The sequence below is a fragment of the Mesocricetus auratus genome, unplaced genomic scaffold (assembly GCF_017639785.1).
Source record: "Mesocricetus auratus isolate SY011 unplaced genomic scaffold, BCM_Maur_2.0 Super-Scaffold_100022, whole genome shotgun sequence".
NCBI classification, from domain to species: domain Eukaryota; kingdom Metazoa; phylum Chordata; class Mammalia; order Rodentia; family Cricetidae; genus Mesocricetus; species Mesocricetus auratus.
The window spans coordinates 18,091,978-18,117,615 of NW_024429203.1; the positions used below are offsets into that span (position 1 = coordinate 18,091,978).

The window sequence follows — 25,638 nt, forward strand, 5'->3', positions numbered from 1 at the left end:
AGTAGGTCCCATTTATTAATTGTTGATCTCACTGTCTGTGCTACTGGTGTTATGTTCAGGAAGCTGTCTCCTGTACCAATTCGTTCAAGGGTACCACCGACTCTCTCTTCTAAGAGGTTCAGTGTGGCTGGATTTATGTTGAGGTCTTTGATCCATTTGGACTTAAGTTTTGTGCATGGCGATAAACATGGATCGATCTGCATTCTTCTACATGCCAGTCTCCAATTATGCCAGCACCATTTGTTGAAGATGCTTTCTTTATTCCATTGTATATTTTTAGCTTCTTTGTCAAAGATCAGATGTTCGTACATGTGTGGGTTAATACCCGGGTTTTCAATTCGATTCCATTGGTCTACCTGTCTATTTTTGTGCCAATACCAAGCTGTTTTCAGGACTATTGCTCTATAATAGAGCTTGAGGTCAGGGATGGTGATGCCTCCGGACATTGCCTTGTTGAACAGGGTTGTTTTGGCTATCCTGGGTCTTTTGTTTTTCCATACAAAATTGATTATTGTTCTTTCAGGGTCTGTGAAGAATTGTGCTGGTATTTTAATGGGGATTGCATTGAATCTGTAGATTGCTTTTGGCAGGATTGCCATTTTTACTACATTGATCCTACCTATCCAAGAGCATGGGAGATCTTTCCATTTCTGAGGGCTTCTTTAATTTCTTTCTTTAGAGATTCAAAGTTCTTACGATACAGGTCTTTCACTTGTTTGGTTAGCGTTACCCCAAGGTATTTTATGTTGGTTGTGGCAATTGTAAAGGGTGATGTTTCTCTGATTTCTCTTTCAGCCCTTTTATCATCTGTATATAGTAGGGCTACTGAATTTCTTGAGTTGATCTTGTAGCCTGTCACTTTGCTGAAGGTGTTAATCAGCTGTAAGAGTTCCCTGGTAGAGTTTTTTGGGTCATTGATATAAACTATCATATCGTCTGCAAACAGTGAAAGTTTGACCTCTTCCTTCCCAATTTGTATCCCCTTGATCCCCCTTTGTTGTCGTATGGCAATAGCTAGAACTTCAAGTACCATGTTGAAAAGGTATGGAGAGAGTGGACAGCCTTGTTTTGTTCCTGATTTTAGAGGAATTGCGTTGAGTTTCTGTCCATTTAGTTTGATGTTGGCTGTTGGGTTACTGTATATAGCTTTTATTATGTTTAAGTATGCCCCTGTTATCCCAGATCTCTCCAAGACCTTTATCATGAAGGGGTGTTGGATTTTGTCAAAGGCTTTTTCAGCATCTAGTGAGATGATCATGTGATTTTTGTTTTTCAGCTTGTTCATATGTTGGATTACGTTGATGGATTTTCGTATGTTGAACCATCCCTGCATCCCTGGGATGAAACCTACTTGATCGTGGTGAATGATTGTTTTGATGTGTTCTTGGATCCGATTTGCCAGTATTTTATTGTGTATTTTTGCATCAATGTTCATGAGGGTTATTGGTCTGAAGTTCTCTTTCTTAGTTGTATCTTTGTGTGGCTTGGGGATCAAGGTTATTGAAGCCTCATAGAAAGAGTTTGGCAAAGACCCTTCTGCTTCTATTGTGTGGAACACTTTGAGAAGAATTGGTATAAGCTGTTCTTTGAATTTCTGGTAGAATTCTGCACTGAGGCCATATGGACCTGGGCTTTTTTTGGTTGGGAGACTTTTGATGACAGCTTCTATTTCCATAGGGGTTATAGGTCTATTTAAATTGCTTATCTGTTCTTGATTTAGTTTTGGCAAATGATAGCTGTCCAGGAAGTCATCCATTTCCCTTAAATTTTCGAATTTTGTGGAGTACAGGTTTTCAAAGTATGACCTAATGTTTCTCTGGATTTCCTCAGAGTCTGTTGTTATGTCCCCCTTTTCATTTCTGATTTTGTTAATTTGCGTGTTCACTCTCTGCCTCTCTGCTGTTTGGTAAGTTTGGACAAAGGTTTGTCTATCTTGTTGATTTTCTCAAAGAACCAACTCTTCGTTGCTTTGATTCTTTGTATTGTTTTCCTGATTTCTACTTTATTGATTTGATTATTTCCTGGCGTCTACTCCTACTGGGGGAGTTTGCTTCTTTGTGTTCTAGAGCTTTCAGCTGTGATGTTAATTCTCTGGTGTAACTGTTCTCCTGTTTCTTCATGTGAGCACTTAGTGCTATGAACTTCCACCGTAGCACTGCTTTCAAAGTGTCCCATAGGTTTGGGTATGTTTTGTCTTCATTCTCATTGAATTCGAGGAAGTCTTTAATTTCTTTTTTTATTTCCTCTTTGACCCAGGGATGGTGCAGTTGAGCATTATTCAATTTCCATGAGTTTGTAGGTTTTCTGCAATTTGTGTTGTTGTTGAATTCTAATTTTAAAGCATGGTGGTCTGATAAGATGCGTGGAGTTATTCCAATTTTTTTGTAGCTGCTGAGGTTTGATATGTTGCCAAGTATGTGGTTGATTTTTGAGAAGGTTCCATGTGGTGGTGAGAAGAAGGTATATTCTTTTTTATGTGGATGAAATGTTCTATAGATATCTGTTAATCCCAGTTGGGTCATTACTTCTATTAGCCCTTTTGCTTCTTTGCTGAGTTTCTGTTTGGTATTCCTGTCTAGTGGTGAGAGTGGTGTGTTGAAATCTCCCACTATAGCTGTGTGGGGCTTTAGATGAGATTTAAGTTCTAATAATGTTTCTTTAACGAATGTGGATACCTTTGTATTTAGGGCATAGATGTTCAGGATAGACACTTCATCTTGGTGGGTTTCACCTGTGATGAGTATGTAATGACCTCCTTCATCTCTTTTGATTGATTTTATTTTAAAGTCTAGTTTGTTAGATATAAGGATTGCTACCCCTTATTGTTTCTTGGGTCCATTTGATTGAAAAATTTTTCCAAACCTTTAACTCTCAGGTAATGTCTGTCTTTGAGGGTGAGGTGTGTTTCTTGTATGCAGCAGAAGGAAGGGTTCTGTCTTCGAATCCATTCTGCTAGTCTGTGTCTTTTTATGTGTGAGTTAAGGCCATTAATATTGAGGGATATTAATGACCATTGATTGCTCATCCTTTTTCGATTTGCGATGGTCGTTGTTGGTGGAATTATGTGTGGAATTTCAGCCCTTTGGTCTTTTGGCTGTTGGTAGAGAGGGATTCTCTAATGCTTATGTTTTTCTGGTTGTAGTTAGCTTCCTTGGGTTGGAGTTTTCCTTCCAAAATTTTCTGTAGGGCTGGGTTAGTGGACACATATTGCTTGAATCTAGTTTTGTCATGGAATATCTTGTTTTCTCCGTCTATAGTGATTGAGAGCTTTGCCGGGTATAGTAGTCTGGGCTGGCTTCCATGGTCTCTTAGTGTAGGTAGAATATCTATCCAGGACCTTCTGGCTTTCAGCGTTTCCATGGAGAAATCAGGTGTAATTCTGATAGGTCTGCCTTTATATGTTACTTGACCTTTTTCCTTAGCTGCTCTTAATATTCTTTCTTTATTTTGTATGTTTGGGGTCTTGATTATTATGTGGTGAGGGGATTTTTTTGTGGTCCACTCTATTTGGTGTTCTGTAGGCTTCTTGTACCTTCATTGGCATGTCTTTCTTAAGTTGGGAAAGTTTTCTTCTATGATTTTGTTGAATATGCTTTCTGCCCCTTTGATGTGGATTTCTTCTCCTTCTTCTATACCTATTATTCTTAGGTTTGGTCTTTTCATGGTGTCCCATATTTCCTGGATGTTTTGTGTTAAGGATTTGTTGGATTTAAGGTTTTCTTTGGTTGATAAATCCATTTCTCCTAGTGTATCTTCAACACTTGAGATTCTCTCTTCCATCTCTTCTATTCTGTTGGTAATGCTTGTATTCGTAGTGCCTGACTGTTTGTCCAGCTTTTCTATTTTCTGCCTGTCTTCAGATTGTGTTTTTTTAATGTCTCTATTTCAGTTTTCAACCCTTGCAGTGTTTGCATTGCTTCTTGCAATTTTGTGTTTATCTGTTAGTCCGTTTGTTGTCTTTTATGAATTTTTTGGTTTGTTCTTTCTTCCATTTCTTGCCTTTTTTGGTTTGCTTTTTGTTCCAATTCTCGCATTTTGTGCTTTGTTTCTTCTTCCATTTCCTGCCTTTTTTGGTTTGTTTCTTCTTCCATATCCTGCCTTTTTTTGGTATGTTTCTTCTTCCATTTCTTGCATTTTTTGCTTCATTTCTTCTTCCATTTCCTGCCTTTTTTGTTTTGTTTTTTCTTCCAATTCTTGCATTTTTTGTTTTGTTTTTTCTTCCATTTCTTGCATTTTTTGGTTTGTTTTTCTTCCATTTCTTTGAGGGATTTTCCAATATCCTCTTTTAGGGCCTCTATCATTTTCATGAAAGTGCTTTTAAGGTCGTTCTCTTCTGCTTCGTTCGCATTGGAATGTTTGGGTCTTGCTGGCGTGGAGTCTCTAGAATCTGGCGGTGTCATATTTGCTTTTCTGTTGCTGACTGTGTTTTTGTATTGTCTCTTTCCCATCTCTTCTTCTAGTGGGTGCAGAAAGAGCCCCTTACTGGTCTGGGGACCAGAGTTCCCTTTTGGTGGGTGCTAGCTAGTCCAATAATCTGGTGGTTCTTCTATTCCTTGTCCGAATGCTGGTCCCATGGGTGGAGAAGAAGAACAGGAATCTGGGGCGCTTATCCTCTTACCTGGTCCCCTGGACCCTATGTTGGGTCCTGTTGTACTTGATCCAGAACAGGTACTCCCCTGGTCTCCCTGGGTCCTCTGGTTTCCTGGTCTCGTTGGTGGGAGAGAAGACCTGGGGTCTGGGTGCTTGGCTCCTGCCGGGATTGGGAGCTCTGTGCAGTTCCCAGGCGATCTGCAGGCACTGGAACACAGGCCGGGAAGCCGGCCTGTTTACCTGATCGTACTGTTGCATCTTAACAAAGCTTATTTTTAAATGTTTGAGAAACCCCCAAATAAGTTTCCATAATGCCCGAAATAGCTTACATTCCCACAAATGGTGAATAATTGTTCATGTTTGCCATACCTTTGCAAGGATTTTTTGACTCTCTTTTATTAATATTTATTAATTCATTTTTATGCATGTGATTTTCTTGTAATCTGTGTGTATATAACCTACATTTAATCTTGGTGCGCAGAGGGACCTGAAAGGGATTCTTAATCCTTTGGAACTAGAGTTACAGACATTTGGTGGAGCCATAGGAATCACAACTGGTGATGCATAAAATGCCAGATGTATAACAAAGACAAAACATATCTTTGGTCAGTTAAACCAAATGTAACTGTAAGACTATCCAAGCTGTGAAAGTTGTGCCTGTAAGTCTCTGGATCTTCCCATAGTCAACTGAATGACGAGGAAGCCTACAATGAAGAATATATGCAAACTAGATGTGGTCTATTTCGTGACAAATACATTAATTGTAGCAAACTAGATATGTATCATGAAAAATAAAAGATCCACAGACTGATATTGGGGTTTAAGATTTAAGCTGAAAATCAAAGCAAAGCAGTCAACCCCTAGATCTTACCTCTATCTTAGGCTGAATGGGCTGTACTGTCTCCATGAACACTCAGAGTCAATGTTTTCTTCAGGAATCCTCAGAGGCTGAAGTTCTCAGTTCCTCTTTCCTTCGTTTCTCTGCCCAGCCATATCACACCTGTCTCCATATCCATTGTGCTGGGATCAAAGGTGTGAGCTCTGTTACTCTTCTCTCTTGTGTAGGCCAGAATGGGCTTGAACTCAGAGAGATCTCTCTGCCTGTCTCCTGAGTTCTGGGATTAAGAATGTGTGCCACCACTGCCTGATTGCTGTAGTGTTTGACTGGGTTTTCTTTGTGAATCCTCAGGCTACTTTTGATAAATCATAAATAGTATATAACCACATAGATACTGAGTAATTCATCAAAAAGCTGCCCAAGGGTTAAACAGCTTCAGAAAAAGAATGCAGTCTCTGAAATAGTGGTTGACCACAGCAAATTTTCAGAAAAAAGTTCTAATTATGTACACCTCATGTTCTAATCTATAATCATATACATGAACTCCTAAAATCAAGTAAATCAGATGGGACATAAAAATGTCAGAAAGCAAGGGACCACACATGTGAACATAGTAGATATCATTTTTGTCTGTTGCATTTTGATAATGAAGATTAGAAATATTTTTCTTATTGGTTGTATCAAATTAAATAGAAAAGTTACATGGAAATAAAATGCTATAGAATTCTTTTATTAATGTATTATTATGAGAATTGTATTACTATAAGAATTTTCCTTAAGACTTAAAATTCTTTTGACTTAATTATTAATATTTCTTCAGGTATAGTTATTTGTAACATAAACTCATAAAAGGTTGCCACAAGGAGAATTCTGGACCTCTATAATGTAGATATTCCTAACTTTAAAAATAAATGTAAACAATCACATATCTAAGGTAATCAAAACCTACTTCAATTTACAAAAATATGTAATTATTTCAAGAATGTGCTCTTCTGTATAGAATTTTTTTCATAGCTGATTTGACATCTTTATTCCTCAGGCTGTAGATCAATGGGTTCAGCATGGGAACAACAGTAGTATAAAACACAGATGACACTTTCCCTTGTTCCATTGAGCTGACTGACGATGGCTGTAAGTACATGAATGCAGCAGAACCAAAGAAGATAGCAACAGCAGACATGTGGGAGCTGCAGGTGCTGAAGGCTTTGGACCTGCCTTCTGTGGAGCGAATGTGGAGGATGCTGGCAATGATAAAGATATATGAAGTAAAGATGGTCAAGGTAGGAATGAAGATGTTCAGTGCACTTAGGAAGAGAACAAATAATTCATTGATGTTTGTGCTGGAACAAGACAGTTCCAAGAGTGGAAAGAGATCACAAAAGTAGTGGTTAATCACATTGCTCTTGCACAAAATGAGCCTCAACATGAGACCTGTGTGAACTGAAGACCCAATAAAACCCAAAGTATAAACTCCAATAGTGAGCCAGAAGCAGCGATGACGAGACATGACAACATTGTAAAGTAAAGGGCTACAGATAGCAGCATAGCGGTCATATGCCATTGCAGCCAACATGTGACATTCTGCAATAGCAAAAAGAGAGAAAAAGTAGAGCTGAACCATGCATTCTGGGTAGGAGATGATGTTCTTCTCTGTCACAAAGTTCACCAGCATTTTGGGCGTAATGACAGTAGAATGACAGAGGTCAATGAAGGACAGACTGCTGAGAAAATAGTACATAGGAGTGTGCAGGTGAGAACTAAGCCAAATCAGTGTGATCATGCCCACATTTCCCATCACAGTGATGATGTAGATTTGTAGGAAGAGGAGGAAGAGAGGCAGCTGGAGTGCTGGCTGCTTAGAAAGCCCAGCCAATATGAAGAAAGTTACTGTGGAATGATTTCCAGGCTCCATTTTCCTGTCAGGATTTTAAAGAGAGAAAATTAGTAGAGTCACTACCTGTCTATGCATGCATATATGTACACATGTTTAAATAAATCATGAAGAGGTCATTACCTCCTTAGGTAAGATAAAATACTGTATGATCTTCTGTACTTCTTATGTAGGACATCCAATGACTCCATGGTCAAATGCCTTATACATACAACAAGGTTTTGGAAGCGATAGAGACCAGAGACATCTTAAAAAGCACTGAATTAAATATTTTTCTATATGAGAAGGAAGATTTTCTTGAGGACTCTCTGTTACTTCTAATATTAAAAATATTAGCATGCATAGTGACTAAATTTTCTTTTGACCTAGAGTAGAGAATATTTGCAAATATTTTCTATGATTTATTAACAAAGAACTACACATATAAAGTAATGACATTTGTTTTGATACATATCACCATTAAATTTCCAACTCAAAATATACCAATTTCTCTCACACAGTCCCACTGACTCTTGAAGAAATGCACATTATTGTTTTTCAGAGACTATACTTTTATTCTTTGTAGTTCTACAATGAATGATAGACTTATTTCTCAGATTTGAACAATCTCTGGGAAATGCACATGATGGCATACTTTTGCCTTGGTTTCCACCAGATAAACTGGAGAGTTCAGCTGTTCTACATAAACTGGACTTCATGGTTCAGTGATCTATCCTGAGAAATTGTTTACATTTATAAATTACAAGGAGGATTTTAACAGAAAATATATGTTATGTTCTACTTTGTTCACCTTTGATAATTATATAATTTGTAGAATTTGAATGCAGTATCTATGTGAATTAGGAAAATGCAATATAAATTTAACCTAAATTCAATAATGCTAATAAGATGTGTGATTCTTTTAAAGACTGCCATGGCTTTCATTGACACTTGCAAGTAAATCAAGTTGGTACTAGAAAACAAAAACACATAGTTATAGCATTTAAGAAACAGTTGTCCTCAAAAAGAGTATCAATAATACCCTATCCTTTTAAGAAAGGTCTTAATAATGGGATAATTAACTGTCATAGAAAAATACATGTAGCACATAACATTTTTGTACAAGTATTTGACTCATTGTTTTGTTCAAAAAGTGTTGTTCAACTTGTCACACTTCCAAAAAGCAGAAACAATCTACCTGTACTGTTCTGTGTGAATGATACTAAGCATCTACATAGGGTGGAACTCCTTAAATGCTAGTGAGAGATCCCAACTCAACTTGCCCTTCTGCCCTCTCCTGAGAAACCAGAGACCTCAAGATAAACTTAAAAGATAACACTCCCTGAACCAGGAACTAGCTCACCACATTCTTGCTCAATGTTTAACTGTACAATGCCCAAAGAATGCTTGCTTGAGATAACCTTCCTGTTAAGACATAAGCTATCATTTAACTTCCTCATCCTTTAGGTTTATGATGTTTGTCTAACTCCCATTCGATTTTTTCCTTTTAAAAACCCCGACCGCAGCTATGAGGGGTTGAACTCCTCTGCCCCTGCGAGGGTCATGAGCTCGGCCCCAGTGCACTGGTTCCGCAAGTAAACCTCATGTGCTTGCCAGCAAGAATGGTCTCTCTTGAATTATTGGGGCGTCGGCTTATCCCGAGACTTGAGTGAGGGTCTCCCCACTCTGGGGGTCTTTCACTAGTATTGCTTCACATTGTCCTCTGTGGGATTTTCCCCAGAAATATCTTTCAGTAACTACAAATTCATTCCCATAGTGTCTTTTGGAGGTTGTTACTTGTTAATGTTTTTGGTTTTTGATTTTTTCCATTAAGCACAGTTATTTATCCCTCATCTATAATACTTATCATGGTGCAATATTTATTACATTAATTTCTTATGCTGTCAATACTTTCCAGTATCTCAAATAAAGCTCAATCTGTTAGAAAATGCCTGATATTGCCAACTAACAATTTTATTGTCTTTTATTCTCTGGCATGTATTTTCTACAATGATTAAACATGAAGAAATATAGATATTCCTCCATTTTAGCACTAACATTTACTGTAGAAACTCTTTCTAAAATCTTTATTCAATGAATCCCATTTGATACTTGCAGTACTGAAGATGTGTGATATTGAAGGGTAGTGTTAATAAGACAATAATCTGTGTGTCCAGAAATATACTTATTTTGCTTACATGTACACATACATACCACTTTTATAATTGTTATACAGTATTCCAGAATCCCTTCCACACTAAATTGTAATTTGAGTATAGTGCTGTATATCATGTCTTGCATATGGCATTTCTGAAAAGGAATATATTTTATTAATAATGGCTTATTGATGAGTACAGTACAGTAAATAGACTTTCAAAAGAATTGCTACTAAATTGCTACAAGCCACAAGATTACACAGCAATTATACAGTCATCATTTCATGAGAAATACAGAAAAATTAAGAATTCTTCTGGGGCATTAAACCAATACAAAAGTTGTATTTTCCATTAAAGTCTTATGAGTAAAAATGCCTGTTTCTTGATGTTGATTCTTCCTGTAGTTTATTTCTTTCTGCAACAAACTTGGGATTTACTTCCTACAGTTCAACACTATTTGATCATTTACTGGGAACAATTTCTCCATTGTATTTGGAGTTTATTGATCACATTCTTCAGCTATGTGTGAGACCTGTTTCCCCACTATCAGGTCCTTATTCCCATCTCCTATGCAATTGCAGATATCTGCTTTACTGCAATTATCCTTATTGACAGGCATTCAGTGTTTAGGGCTCAGTTAAAAGCATTCCATGTATGACATTCCCAGCTATCCAAGGATATAGAATTACTACACACCCAAAGATGTTGATTCATAGCTGCCCAGATGGATTTAAAAATAAGAAGGCCCTGTTTTTACATCACTGGCACATACAGAAGCAATAACCTAAACTAACTCTGCAACAAAAGATTTTCAAACTTCTCATTCCTGTTTACTGCCCAAAATTCTAGCTCAGAAATTTACTGTTTGTGTTTTCCCTGAGAAGAAAGCAGCAAAAGTAATCAGCTTACTTGCTCATCCTCAGGAAAAAATAAACTTTTTTGCAGGCCTGTCCTGCTACTCAGGACAGAGCACTGGAAGGTGCCAGGTTCTGTTTCTTGTGTAAATTAACTTAGACACTCTCCTTGACCTACAGACCTAAGCAATTGGTGCTAAAAGTTTCTCCCACCAGTTTTAGTTTATTGTTCAGTGTATAAATCTTATCTGCTTTGCTGTCTCTGAGAAACTCAAGCTCTGCATTGTATTGCAAAAAGAATTGCCATTGCAAATGTATGCATACCATACCCCCAAGAACTGGGGAGAGTAAAAGAAGCAAAGAAGAAAAAGAGACAAAATAATAAAGAACCATGGGTAGAAAGATCACCTTGTAAATAGATTCTCTTTTCCCCCAGATTTTAGTACCTTTGCTTATTTGTTGCTCCCTTTTTTGAGCCCTGAGTGAAGATTTTAGAAGCTAAAGTTTTCAATACTAGATCTCATACCGCTACAACTGAAAAGGTACACAATGATTTTCCCAAGCAGGATACGGGAGACCAAGGAAGCCTGTTCATCAAGGAGCACTGCTCCTATAATGCCTATTTGTAATACACATATATGCTCATGTGCATCTTTATACAGATTAGGAAAAAAAGGAACACAGGAGACAATGAAATTGTAAACATAAAGACTGAATTTCAGACATACCCTCTTTCCCCAAAAGTTCAGAGCTTCGCAACGAAACTGCCTTTGAGGGTGTTAGGAAGGATTATTTACAAAATGTTCTCTAAGTGATCAATCTTGCTCTCTGATAAGGATGACACCCAAAGTCACTAGTTCCTTTACAAATCTTGATATATGTGGTGACTCTATATGCTAGTAGAGATACTAATAGCTATCAAGAGAAAATAATGATTAATAAGCTCCCCATTGAACCTGATCCTACTCTCCAACTCTTGGGAAATTCAGCAATTAGGAATCCATATTCCCTTGCTGCTACCCACACAACCTTGTAAAGTAGTTGTCCTTCCTTCTCATTAGATAGAGGGTTTAAACAGGAATAAGAGATGTAGCATTAGAGCTTCAGATACTTTAATAATATTGTATTTAAAACACTAGATTTCAAAATTATTAGACTTGCAGTACAGAAAATGATGAATGTAATAATCACCAAGAGAAAGAAGTAAAGTAGTTCTCAGTTCAACTGACTGGCATATAAACTATGAAAGCTGTACACCAAGCTTGGTTTAAGGTGTCTTGGTCTAGGGAGTCCAGGAAGAGAGCTGAAGACTCAGTCTGATAATAATAAATTTAGGAACAGTAAAAATATATGTGATATAAAATATTTTATGATAAACCATTTGATGAAAAATTACATTTACAGATACAAAAATTTTAAAAATAGTTTCACTGAAATTGCATTATAATTACCTTTCCCATTCCCTTTGTTTCCTACAGCCTTCCCAAGTGTCATCCTTGCCATTTGTACAAATATATGCAAAAATATAAAAATACGTTGCCTACTTTATCATGGTAGATGATTTTTCTAAGCCCACTAAGATTTGCCTACCTCTGCCTCCCAAGTGCTGGAATTAAAGATAGGCACCACCACTGCCAGGTTCTTTTAATGGTTTTATAAAACTTTAATTAAACTTTTCATATAATTCCTCGTTCTCAATATTCATCAGGAGTTGTATTGCATAAACAAATGACTGATCTTATTTTTGATAATTCAGAATTAACTTTGCTATTCAAGTAGCTGCAACAAGAAATCTGGGACAGAAATTATGTACTATATGTCACTCATATTTGCTCTCATACTGGATTTCAGGGGCCATTAAGCAAAAGGAAATAATAAAATTGATCAGATAGGAAATGTGTTGGAAGCTTCAGAATTTCACACAAAAAACATCAATGAAACATTATTGAAAGATCTAATTATACTCTAAAAAGATGTCTTTAAAACAGAAGGGGGATATGAAGACTCCCTCAGGGGTAGATTGCATAATGCTTTACTAACAATTTTTAAGCACTATGAAGCAGGGCAATAACAGCTGACATACATTAGTTGTGCAAAAAATCAAACAAACAAAACAAAACAAAAAACCCTGCTGAATACAGTCAACCTGTGTATTACAAGAATGTTTTACCACCAGAATGCAGAAAGGAAACCAGGGAAAGTGTTGTGTTGGGGCCAAGGGTATGCTTGTGGTTCTGCAGGAGACAAATGTTTGTGGATACCATCAAAGTTGATACAAATCCAATGTGAGGAAGAGGAGTCTCTTGAATACCTTGAATGTTGGTGTGGGTGATTTGACTCTGAAAGCAGAGATGAAAAAGTCTTTGAAGCAAATGGCTGATCTTCCCATCTGTGGAAAGCTTAAGAATTTGTGTGACAAAGGGGAGATGATAGTTTTGCACTGGTTGGGAAACCTTTGAATGCTACAACTCTGTTCCTTGCTAAGATACCTGTGGTAAATACATAGGTGCCTATTGTGACTATGTCCCTAATCATACAATTAACATAGGAATAAATTGGGGAGATATGGAAATCCCCGTGGTAGTTAATGAATCTACTTGGCTACCTGGTCCTTATGACTACCTAGGATCAGCTATGCTTATGGAGGAGGGTAAGGAAATAATAAATTATACTTTTGGGACACAAGGGATTCCTATTTGTAATTGAAGTGGAATTCAAAGTCTAAATATGTCCTTTCAAGTACGGTTAACTGTAGTTAATTCTACCCAGAATTTTTACAATAATTTTTATATACTATATGCATCTGGCTTTACAGGACAGGAAATAAATGCTACTAGTTGCATAAGTCTACCAATTTGGGAATCTGACTGGGTAAATTGGCAACAATGTAAGAGTGAGGATCTTCAAGAGGTTGTCAACATTTCCAATGGAGATGTCATAGGTTGGAGACTATCACTCAGAAGTAACATGGCACCAATAACGTGAAAATAGAGCTGTAAAAATTAGTTTTACTGTTAATGAACCCATTCAATGTAATGTAGTTGGAATGCCAGGTTGTCTCCTAAAGTCTAACAGTTCATTTCACAATTGTGTAAATTAGCAAGTGTCTTCTGCATTCTTAAAGCACGAGAAGGAGTTACCATAAGGATGATATGTATATTTTGTGTTTGAGATTAAATCTAAGTCACCTCTTTGTAGCATGTATACTTTATTTGTTACTGAAAGGACCTGTACCTTACTAACGCTGTACTCTTAATACCTGTTTTAATTCTAGTATGTCTTTGCTAATTCTTTGTTAATTCTTATATGCAATGTCTGAAAGTGTATACATTATTAGAGCACGGAAAACAGTCTGAATGCCAGTAAAGCTGTTCATGCCATGACAGGACTTAACCGTGATGATTCAAGTGCAGAAACTCACTGAAAGAGTATTAAGAAAACTCTTGGAATGATTGGACTTGTTATCAATATAGTTACGGGAATTGTAGCAATTAGTGCTTCTGCTATAATGACTGGACCGGTGCTTCATTAAAAAAAATCAAACTGCTGATTTTGTTAGAGACTGGCATAAGCATTCTATAGAACTTTGAACTCAACAAAATAAAATGGATTGTGAGATAGTTAATAAGATAGCTAATTTGAGACAAGCTGTTATACTATTAGTAGATTAGTTATTAAGGAAAAATAAAGAAAATAAAGTTAAAAAGGAATTGGAATATTCATTCCTCTTATATAACACCTTTAAGGTTCAATAATAGCAAATATGACTTTGAAAAGACTAAGATATATTTGATAGGACACTCTAATTCTTCTTAAATGATTTATGATTTACAGAAAGAAATTAAGGAAACTTTCAAAACGGGTTGGCTGTTATAGAAAGCCTTACAGACATTATAGCCTTATTTAATCATATATCATTTTATTAAATTTCTTGTTCTAGTCATTTTACCCTTGTTATACCATATTAACTTTATTGATTTTAAATTGTGTTTTGGCTTACTTGAGTAAGATTGTAAAAAATGATAGAGAAAACATGGTGTTTACTGTAAGACTTCATTTTCTGTATGTGTGTGTGTGTGTGTGTGCAAATTAAATTATTTGAGCTGACAATGTTCTCCACAGGAACTAGAGACTAGCAAACTCCCCAGTCCTTGGCACAAGAATCTTTTGAATGGTGTGTTTAGGATAGTCCTTAATGCAGACTATCAATGTGACAATGTAGCTCTTGATACACCCAATCACTGAGTTTGAGGAAGAGACCCTATTGCTAAAGTCACACTTAGGACACAAGAATCAGATGATCTGAGCTGCAGCAAACCTCAAAGCCTCCTTCCTGTAGTTGAACTTCCATAGTGTCAGAAAATATTCTGCAATCTGCCAAGGGAGGTAAGAGATTAAACAGTCCTAGCCAGCTGCAATGACCATGAAATACAGTGGCCAGCCATAAAGGTCCAATAAGTACAGTTTGTATGGTAGTGGTCACCCACACCTGTCTATTTGAACTATGTCCCACTTATTTGGATGAAAAGCAAGCATGGTATTTGAAGCCTAGCCAAATTCTTGGGACTAATGGTATCATGGAATTTAGAATAGAATTAATATATATACTTAAATATTATGCTATTTATTAAGAGATAATTTATTTTAGAAATGTATCTTTATTTTTTTGTTATTCAGTAGTAGTTTTCCATTGTAGTGAGTCAGAAACACATAAATGCAGGCAAGAAAAACACCATAAATCTACATGTAGATGTAATATTAATATAGAAGTACTTGGAATTAAGTAGGAGTCAAATAGCAGTGTAAAGAATGTTTCAGAGGTAACAATACATGTGCATAGTGTCTCTGTTCCTTTTTAACCAATTTAACTTTTTAACTAATTTAAGATGGTATAACCAACTTGTGGGTAGGAATATGACAGAATCTGTCCCTACTTCCATATACACTAATATAGTTCAATATACTTTTCAAATCTCAGAGCTTTAAAATTGTTATTCCAATTACTTAATAATACAAATGAGAAAACTACATTTCAAATCATTTGCCAATTAATCAAGAAGGCCATCTGCAAAACATTGAAACAACCAAACAATACTAATTAAATTTAACTCCATAGTAATATAAGTGAGGCTTGTATAAATAGACCTGGGACAATTAAGTCAATACAAGCCACCATACAAAAGGCTTTGAAGAATTTTCAGGAGGTTATATAGGTTGTTATCTGTGAATGAACTGATTATACCAGAAGTAGCAATTCTCCATGGGTAAAAAAGTGAGATCCACTTCTACTTTCTTTCATATAATCAAGTACTAATAATAAAATCTCATCTAGTGACATTAATTGCTGATTATAGACTATTTCCTCATGCAAATTACAGAAGGAATGTGTGATTGTTAAGAAAAGCTATTTTTTGTTAAGTAGAAACTTATGTTTTCAAGTAAAATTTTTAGGGCGACTTTGACATCTTTATTTCTCAGGCTGTAGATCATAGGATTCAACATAGGCACAACAATGGTATAAAACACAGATGACAGTTTCCCTTGGCCTGGGGAGTTAAATGTTGATGGCTGAAGGTACATGAAAGCTAATGACCCATAAAAGACAACAACAGCGAAGATGTGGGAACTGCAGGTGCTGAAGGCCTTGGATCTGCCCCCAGTGGATTGAATGTGGAAGATGCTGACAATGATGAAGATGTAGGAGCTAAGGATGGTCATAACTGGTAAAATAATGTTAAATGCACTGAAGGACAGTGCTAGTACTTCATTGATAAAAGTACTAGAGCAAGAGAGCTCCAGTAATGGGGAAAGATCACAGAAGTAATGCTTTATTATATTAGCTTTACAGAAAAACACTTTTAGCAAGAAGACAGTGTGAACTGTGGCACTTAGTAAGCCCATACCATATACCCCAGCTATCATCCAAAAACAGACCTGATAGGACATGGTTACTTTGTAAAGCAAAGGGTTAGAGATAGCCACATAGCGGTCATATGCCATTGCAGCCAACATGTGACACTCTGCAACAGTAAAAACACAGAAGAAGTAGAACTGAGCAATGCATTCTGGGTAGGGGATGACATTCTTCTGTGTCACAAAGTTCACCAGCATTTTGGGAGTAATGACAGTGGACTGACAACAGTCAATAAGGGACAGACTGCTGAGTAAATAATACATGGGAGTGTGCAGCTGAGAACTAACCAGAATCAAGATGATCATGCCCAGGTTTCCCACAACTGTAACTAAATAGACTCCTAAAAAGATAAGGAGTAGGGGTAATTGGAGTTCTGGATTCTCTGCTAACCCAGCGAGGACGAACTCAGTCACTGTAGTTTGATTTACTTCTTCCATGTTCTTCTGGAAACTCCATTTAGAAGAAAAATTTTTAAAGAAGAAAAAATTGAGCATTGATTCTCCTATTTCTCAATGAATTTAGAAACAGATTTCAAGTATTTTCATATATCTCCATTCCTCTGTCATCCTCTTATATATATAAGCAGTCAGAGAATTTGAAGTCCTAGAAAAAGGAAATTTGCAAAGTAATAGTCATACAGATGATTATATACTTGTTATGTCATAAGAATTATGTCTACTGGTACCCATTTCCTACCACATGCAAACTATTCTAGCACCCTCTGTTGACTGTTTCATGTTGTTCTCATGACTTACTGATAACATCTCTCTTTGGTAAATAAAGTTTATATGTGGTAAAGCAAATACATTATGCACAGGTGATACAAAATTACAATTCATGGTGAAGAAATTGAAGAATTTACAATAAAAGAATGAACATGAGAATTGTCTGCCTCTTCATCTAATTCTAGATAAATAGGTAAGGAAATTGGATGCAGCAAAATGATTTTAAAGGAGGATTAGAGCCAGGCGTTGGTGGCACATGCCTTTAATCCCAGCACTCAGGAGGCAGAGGTAGGTGGTTCTCTGTGAGTTTAGGGCCAGCCTTGTCTACAGAGCGAGTACCAGGACAACTCCCAAAGCAATACAGAGAAACCCTGTCTCAAGAAAACAAAACAAAACAAAAAGGAGGATTAGACATCAACAAGATAAAACAACTACTAGTAAATACATTTAATTGGGCATCCAGAAAATCCATACTTTGTTAAAGATAACTGTTATATGTAATTGCCAGTATATCCAGGTAATGTTTGAAAACAGAAATCACAGTATAGCTGAAGAAATTTTAAGAAAATCACCAACAAATCCAGGTGAGATCTTGGGGTTCTTTTTTTCGCCCTCCCTTTTTTCCTTGACTCAACAGTTGTGGTTGTACACATTCTGGGAAGAATAGCTTCATAATGATTATAGGTTGATAGTGTTAACTTGTGTTCATTTGAATCAGTTGCTTATATGATAAAACCAGACTTCTAGATTTCCTAACTTCTTACTTTGACACAGGATCTCAATTTGTTAATGCTTTTCTTAAGTAAACTCTACTATAAAAGCTGGGAACGATATACTTTGAAAGAATGTGTCTTCCAAATAGGGAATGTTGGAGACTTATCCCCTAATACAACATACTGAAAAAGTTGAACCATTATAGGGAACATAGGTATTGTGGCAAATTTATGAATGTTGTTATTTGAGCAGGTTAGTTACCAGTAACATGGGGGCTGATATTGTTTACATGTTTCTTTAAATCTTTCATTTGAACTCCTTTTCCATTTCATGATGTACCAAGAGGGTCTTCCCTTGATATGTACTTTGTGTTTTGAACTTCTCAACCTTCAAAAACTTATACCAAGATAAATACAATTCTGACTGCTATATATGGCCTTCCTGTGGCATTCATTTTCACCAAAAACTCTCTTTTTCACACACACACCCACACACACCAAGACACACGTCCTTTTATAACTCTGAGTCTATTCATTGGCTTGTTTTACTGTATTTCACATGTTTTGCAATCTTTCCCAGTAAATATTGGTCTCTGTCACAGAATCCCCATTTTCTATGTAGGGTAGATCTAACCATGCTGTGGGCTTTGACAAATTTCGTTGACTAACTTTTTCTGCAGCCCAGTTTTCACAAGCTCTCTTAATTCCATAGCCTTCTGTTCAACTCTGTTGTGCCACCTAAGTGTGTGTATGCCTTTGTCCTTGGTCAAGTATTCTTCAAACATGCTTTGCATCAGATATCATGGGCCCCCTTTGTCAGATGCATATTAAGTATAAATCATAAGAAAAAAATACAAAATTGATTTTGACAAAGAATTTTTAAATCATTAAATTGAGATGAAAAGAACCATATATATTGATTTCATTATTTTATTTTTGTAAATGTTAATCTTAACAGTATTACTAACAATATAACTGATGTATTTATCACATCCCCAAGTTTCTTTGAAGCAGTTTGTGTCTCTTTCTTGCCTGTCTTTGTATTTTGATAAGAATATTTGATATAATGTTTACCACCAAATATTTTGAATTATAAAATACCAATATTGTAAACTTTCAACACAATACCACCTTGAATATATTTATGAAGACATTCAGAACAACTGCTTCCTGTGAAATAGTGGAGATGATGAACTCATTGATTATGTGTAGTATGCATGTTCTCCATCCAACTTCTCACAACCATTATTATATAATCCAACTCACTGAGTTTTATTTTTACAGATAATTAATATTAGTGGATCCATGCAGTCTTCTTCCTTTTATGGCTGGCTTATTTTTCATATTGAATATCCTCAGGATTCATTAATAGTTTTTCAATCAGTGCAATTTGCCTTATAATGAATAGTAACAGTGAAGATTCAGGGCTATCAAGTTTACATCCATAATTTTAGTATCATTCACTATTCACTATTTTCAAATAGAAAATATGAATGAGGTAGCTAAAGTAACTGGTTTTAATACAGCATTCGTTATGTGAGATAATTATAAATTATAAGTGAAATAACATCTCATGGTAATAGGAGTCCAAGAAATATCTAATTTAATGTGTAAGTGCTTAACATATTATATTGTAGTTCTGCATATTTATTTCTGTCTTAAAACAAGATTATATCAATAATTTGGATGATATAAAAGTTGCTACGACATTTATTATAAATGGTTATGAGCACTTATGTGCTGATAATGATTTAAGCAGATATTGTTATGATATTATTATGGACCAATAATAAAACTAATTAAAAGTGTTAAGCATACAGTTTCCTGTGGCCTTCAAGATAGAGAGATAAAGAATACAAATGATCTGCTCTTCAGAATTCTACAGTCTGTAAGTACATGGGTAGGCAAACAGACGCAGGAGTAAACAAGGTCCTGAAGGAAATACTGAAGGACCACAGCCACCAGGATGCTAGTCCTGACTCAGTGATGATATCAATGAATATATTGTAGAAAATCATGAAAACTAAAACATTTTTTCTTTTTGGCCCATATTAAATTACATTTGTAATAATTAACATCATGCCATGTATATATGAATTAAAAGCTATTTGACAAGCTAAGTTAATAAACAGCTTCAAAACAACTGTAAAACAATCACACTGCCTGAGTTAAAATTAGTGTAGACAGAAGTGCCTGTTGTGATTCATGTTATAGGAATGGGAGAATGTTTATGGAAGCTAGAGAAATGAAAAGTTCTGAATCCTACCTGGTTTCAGTGTACATGACAATAACGGACTTGGAAAAATCTCAGATGACCACACCTATAGATAAAGAGTTACAGTCAGTTTCCTGTTCTATTGTTGTGAAGAAAATTAATGGCCAAACAAATTATAGGAGCAAGAATTTATCTAGGGGCTTGATTAGAGTTCTAGAAGTTTAGTCTATCCTCATCATGGTCAGTAACATGGCATCAGCAGGCAGAAACACCACTTGGGCAGTAATAGAGAGCTACATCTTAATACAAAGACAGGGGCAGAGAGAATGAGATTAGGCCTCATATTGGCCTTTGAAATCTAAAAGCCCATCCCCAGTGACACATCTCCTCTAACTGGGCCATATGCCTTTCAAAAAGATAATGACTCTAATCCTTCCTAAACAGTCCACCCAATGAGAATCCAAATATTCAAATATATAAGCCTATCTTTGTCATTCTCATTCAGTTAATGACAGCTATCTAATCCAAACTGGTTAGTCCTAAACACATACACATATGAGATACACTATCATACATGTATGTATAAATGTAGCAGTAATTAAAGAAGAAGTCAATAATTTGAGAAATGTTAGGAGAGAGAACAGGAGAAGTAGTAGGAGACAAGGAATGTTTGGAATAGTAAAATACAAAGTATTCATCTATGAAATTCCTGAAACAATTTTAAATTAAAACAAGCGTTAATAAAATTGTATTAATCAAATTTTTAAAAAAGAATGTGAGGTTCTAGGAAGGAAAATGGGTCATGAGAGACAAAATGTCAAACATGTCTAATGACAAGAGAATATAGAATAGAGTAGAGTAGTGTAAGATATTTAGAAGGTAAGGACTTGTGTCTGGACATACCTCCCTTTGTTCCCAGACAGTAAATGTTGGGTGCTATTCTTCTTCACTCTAGAAGGAAAAGTGGCCTTGAGCATGTGAGGGGCAGAGTATGGGTAATTATCTGTTGAGCCACTATTCCTTAAAGCTGAATTTCAAAGTCACTTTTTTTTACTAAGTTTGATCTGGATAAATATTTTATATACAGACATAGATAATAAGATATTGGTTAGAAAAAGAATAGTGGGAATTATTCCTCTAGAGTCTCATCCCTCAAGCTTCATCTCCAGGGAAATCAAGAACCAGAATTATTATCTATTCCCTGGTGGTTCTCACTTGTGTAATGTAATCCAGTCATAGGGTGTCTAGTTCTTTTTAAAGTATAGACTTAATAAAAGTATCTAAGAAGCAGGAAAATATTCCTGAAAATTTAAAGATATACACTGAAGAGATTTTTTCTAATAATATTTTCTTCCAAAGAAAGATACTTTGTAGCAAGGGAAACAACTGGAAGCGTTTGTACTTTGTAACTCTACTTGACAAATGTGCTTAGATAGTGTAAGGGAGCTAAAAAACCAGTTCTCTTGGAATGTTTTAACCAAGAACTGAATAAAATCAGTTTTCTTCCCATCTAACTTATAAAATTTTAGATATTTAAACAAAACACACAAAGTGGCAATAAGGGAAACTTGGGATCTATGGTGATAGTTAAGGCAGATGCCATCAAGAGCTACTGAGCCTTACTAAAGAAACTGATTATATTCCAAAAAGAGGAGAATGTGTTCACTCTTTCCTGTGATCAAGAACAACATTAAGAAGTTCTGAGGGCATGAGGAATAGAAGCATGAGAGATCAGTTGGGGTGGGGCAGAAGGAGATACTACCAAAAGAGATGACTTTGAAGCTTGAGGTAGGGTGGGTGGGGGGATGGATTTTTAGGGTAATGTTAAAACCTGATGCAAGGGAATCTACAAGGATGATTGCAGGAAGCCTCCTAACAATAGTAGTTCTGTAGCATGAACTTACCATCTCCAAGGACCAGAATGATGTCTAACCCAATTGTTAGAGAGGCTTCACCTGGTACCTGATGGAAAAGTGCTGACCCACAATCAAACATTAGGTCAAGTTTAGGGAATCACACAGGAGATGAAGAGAAAGGATTATTAGAGCCAGAGGAGTCAAAGATACTACCAGAATACTCATAAAATCTAGCCTGGGCTCATACAGGCTCACAGAGACTAGAAGTGCAATCAGGGAGACTGATGTAAGCATATAAGCTACAATTATGTAGCTTGATCCTCTTGTGGGACTCCTAATAGTGGAAACAGTGACTGTCTCTTTTACTGGCTTTTGTTACCCTACCCATCATACTGGGTCTCCTTGCCTATCCTTATTACTGCAACTTGATATGTCATATTTAGTGGCTACTCATGTGAGACCTGAACTTTCCTAAACATAAATGCATGAGTGGACTAGAATTGGAGTGGGAACAGTGAGGAATATGGGAGAAGAGGAGGAAGGGGAAACTGCAGCAGGAATGTCAACTAAATAAGTAAACTTATATTTCAAAAAAAGTTTCTAGGGAAAGGACAATAATAAAAAATATTTGGTATGCTCTGTGCTTCACTACAAAATGCTTAGGCTTGCCAGGAAATAAATCAAAATGCCATATCCATGAAGAAAACATGCACTTCCACAGATAGAGAGTCTGGGAAACAGGAAAGAACCTAAAAGATATGCATATATGCATAGTACCCAAGAGAAGAGGATGGAGACAAGATCCTCTGAATGGATGGGGAACAGGGCGAGGGGGGGGGTAGTGGGACCTGGGAAGAGTAGAGGGGGTAAAGAGGAAGGGAGTGGGTCATGGGGGAACAGGACGTTGAGGGGGTGGGGGTAAAATAGGGGGAAGAGGGAATCATAGGATCGAAGACAGATCAGGCACCAGAGTGACCTCGAGTGATCTAAAGGTATAACATCAATTGGCAAGCTAAGCAATAGTGGAAGGACCACCTCGAATGCCCATTCCTGATAATGAACTTGATGTCTATAACTATCCGGGAGCCTTCATCCTGGGACTGATGGAAGCAGAGGCAAACACACAACTAAGCACTGAACTGAACCCAAGGAACCCAGTGACAGAGAGAGAGGAGTGATGAGCAAATTGGCAAGGAATGGGCTGGCAAAACCAGCAGAGACGGCTGATCTGAACAGGGGAGTGCTCTTGGACCCCAGACCGACAGTGGAGAGGCCAGAATGGGACTGATCTGGTCCCCCCAAATGTGAGTGTCAGTGAGAAGGCCTGGGCAACCTATGGGGCTCTGAGCTGTGGATCAGTGTCTATCCCTGGTATACAATCTGTCTTCATGTGCCTATGGCACAAAGAGAGATGCTCTCTCAGCCTGGACTCTTAGGGGAGTGCCTTGACCCTACCAAGAGTGAAATGATAGACTCTAGACATCCCCTATGTGGAGGGATTTGGCAATAGGGTGGGAGGGAGGGTGGAAGGGGAGTGCGGGAGGAGGGGAGGGAGAGGGAACTGGGATTGACATGCGAAACAAGCTATTTAAAATTAAAATAAAAAATGATTAAAATAAAAAAAAAAAAGAAAACATGAACATTAAATTGTATTCAGACCTGTTTATTTTTTAGTGCCATTCAAAATATTCTTAAATATCAGTGGTTAAAGATGATTTTAAAGCTCATTCTGTGTTTCCATATTATCTAACACATCTGCACATACTTAGGAATGATATGGTATAATTTTTTTGTTCTAAGTGCTTAGTTTAGCCACTTCAGACTAATATAAAGAGGTTGTGGTTGTTAATAAAGATCAGCTGAAAAATATTTAAAAATTGTATCAAAGTACATAAATGTATTCAATCATTAGTCAACATAATTGACCAAAGTAAAAAATAAAAGCCAGATAAATAGCATAAATATGACAACTATAAAGAGCATGCTGAAGAATTTTTTTAAGAGGTGATATGGACTCTGGGGTATCCAAGATAGGAGTGATTTTAAGGCATGAATCTAAAGATGCTAGTCTTCCTGCCTTCACCTCTTATCCTTCAAGTGGTTGTAAACTGGCAATAATTTCTTGACTGGTAACACTGCTGCTTATACTCCTAGGACTCAGCATGGACACAAAGATGCTGTAAAACACATATGACATTTTCCCTTGGTCTATGGAGACAAGTGGAGGAGACTGCAGAGGCAAGAATGCTAACAACACAATAAAGACAGCAATAGCTAAAATTCTGGAGCTGCAGTTGCTGAAGTCTTCGGATCTGTCCTAAGTAGAAGTCCTGTGAAGGATGATGACAATGAGGAAGATATGAGTAGTGATTAGATATGGTACAATGATATTAAATGCATTGGACAGTGCTAATAAATCATTGATAAATGTATTAGAGCAAGAGAATTCCAGTAATGGGAAAAGACCACAGAAGAAATTGTTTATTATATCAGACTTATAGAAAAGTATTCTTAGCAGGAACACAGTGTGAGCTGTGGCACTTAGTAAGCCCATACCCCACATCCCAGCTACCTTACAGGAACAGGAGAACAGAAGAAATAGAATTGAGGTAAGCATTCTAGGTAGGGGACGACATTCTCCTCTGTCACAAAGTTCACTAGCATTTTAGGAGTAATGACAGTGGACTGACAGCAGCTAATAAAGGACAGACTGCTGAGTAAGTAACACATGAGTGTGTTCAACTGAGAACTAAACAGATTCAAGATGATCAAGGTTTCCCATCATTCTAATCATGCAGCCTGCTAGGAAGATAAGGGTCAGGGACAATTGGAGTGCTGAGCACCCTTTTTTCTCAAATAATTTGCTCCTAAAAGGAGACTTGAAGAAAGAAGCCATTCATAATGGCTAATATACTTTTTATCTCTGATTCAAGAATGGTTATTGATTCTACCCAGTACTTCATAAATTCAGACTTTTCTTATATGTGTGCTTTTATATTCTAAGAACATATTGTTCCTTGATTGTAATACTTTTTCCATTGAAGCAAAAATGTTTTTTGCAGTACAATTTAAGCAGTAATCCCCAGGAAAGACTTTCCACTTAAGATAATGATCAGGACAATTGTCTATCTCATCAATTTAATTTTGTACTTCTAGCATTTTAGGTTGGACAATCAGAAGCTAAACAAAATTTAAAGCAAAGAGGGAAACCATCCTTATGTATGAATAAATATAATAAATATGATGGAGTCTACAAAATCCAGAATCTCATAATAATACCCATTAGAAGAAAATAACAATAAAAACAACTTCAAGCATGCAAGATTATCACAAAAGTTTGACTGAATTTACAAACTTTGTATAAACAATGAAAAAGCTTCCATTTTCTGTGTGTCTGTGGTGAAACTGAAAACCAGTCATATTATTGTGTCAATATTATTTGTTTAATCCAGAAATTCTTTGACTATCCTGGATCCTTTGCTCTTCCCTATGAATTTTAAGATTGTTCTTGTATTTCTGTGAAAATGTCATGGGGATTGAATCTGTTTTTTGGTAGGATGTTCAGTCACAAAGTGAACTTCAGCTGGTCATGACAAAGGAGTATCTTCCAACTTGTAATGCCTTCTCTTATTTACTCACTCATAGAAATAACATTTCACCATTGACATACATTAGGAATGGTTGTGTGATGATACATTATGTATGATTTATTAAAGTTTGCCTGAGGGTACAGAATGTGAAGCTAGCCACAAGCAATAGAGGTGAGGCAGTCGTAATACATACCTTTAATCTGACGACTCAAGAGACAAAGAGATAGATCTGTTGGTTCAAGGCCACACTAAGCTACATGAAATTGATCCAGTCTAAAAGAGAAACAGCTCACACAAAGGTGAGCTCAATACGTTGG

At 36.5% G+C, this 25,638-nt stretch overlaps 2 protein-coding genes and 1 pseudogene across 2 annotated transcripts; all 3 read right to left on the reverse strand.

The window, feature by feature from the left end:
* Window positions 1–6,404: 6,404 nt before the first annotated feature.
* Window positions 6,405–7,340, reverse strand: LOC101843305. Its single transcript, XM_013112824.1, has one exon. The coding sequence runs from the start codon at window positions 7,338–7,340 to the stop codon at window positions 6,405–6,407; it is 936 nt and encodes a 311-aa protein (XP_012968278.1).
* An 8,362-nt stretch (window positions 7,341–15,702) lies between these two features.
* LOC101843579 (olfactory receptor 150-like) lies at window positions 15,703–16,659 on the reverse strand. The gene has a single exon (XM_005069253.1). It carries the CDS (start codon window positions 16,657–16,659, stop codon window positions 15,703–15,705), a length of 957 nt encoding a protein of 318 aa, XP_005069310.1.
* A 7,158-nt stretch (window positions 16,660–23,817) lies between these two features.
* LOC110340771 lies at window positions 23,818–24,627 on the reverse strand (annotated as a pseudogene).
* Window positions 24,628–25,638: the final 1,011 nt, after the last annotated feature.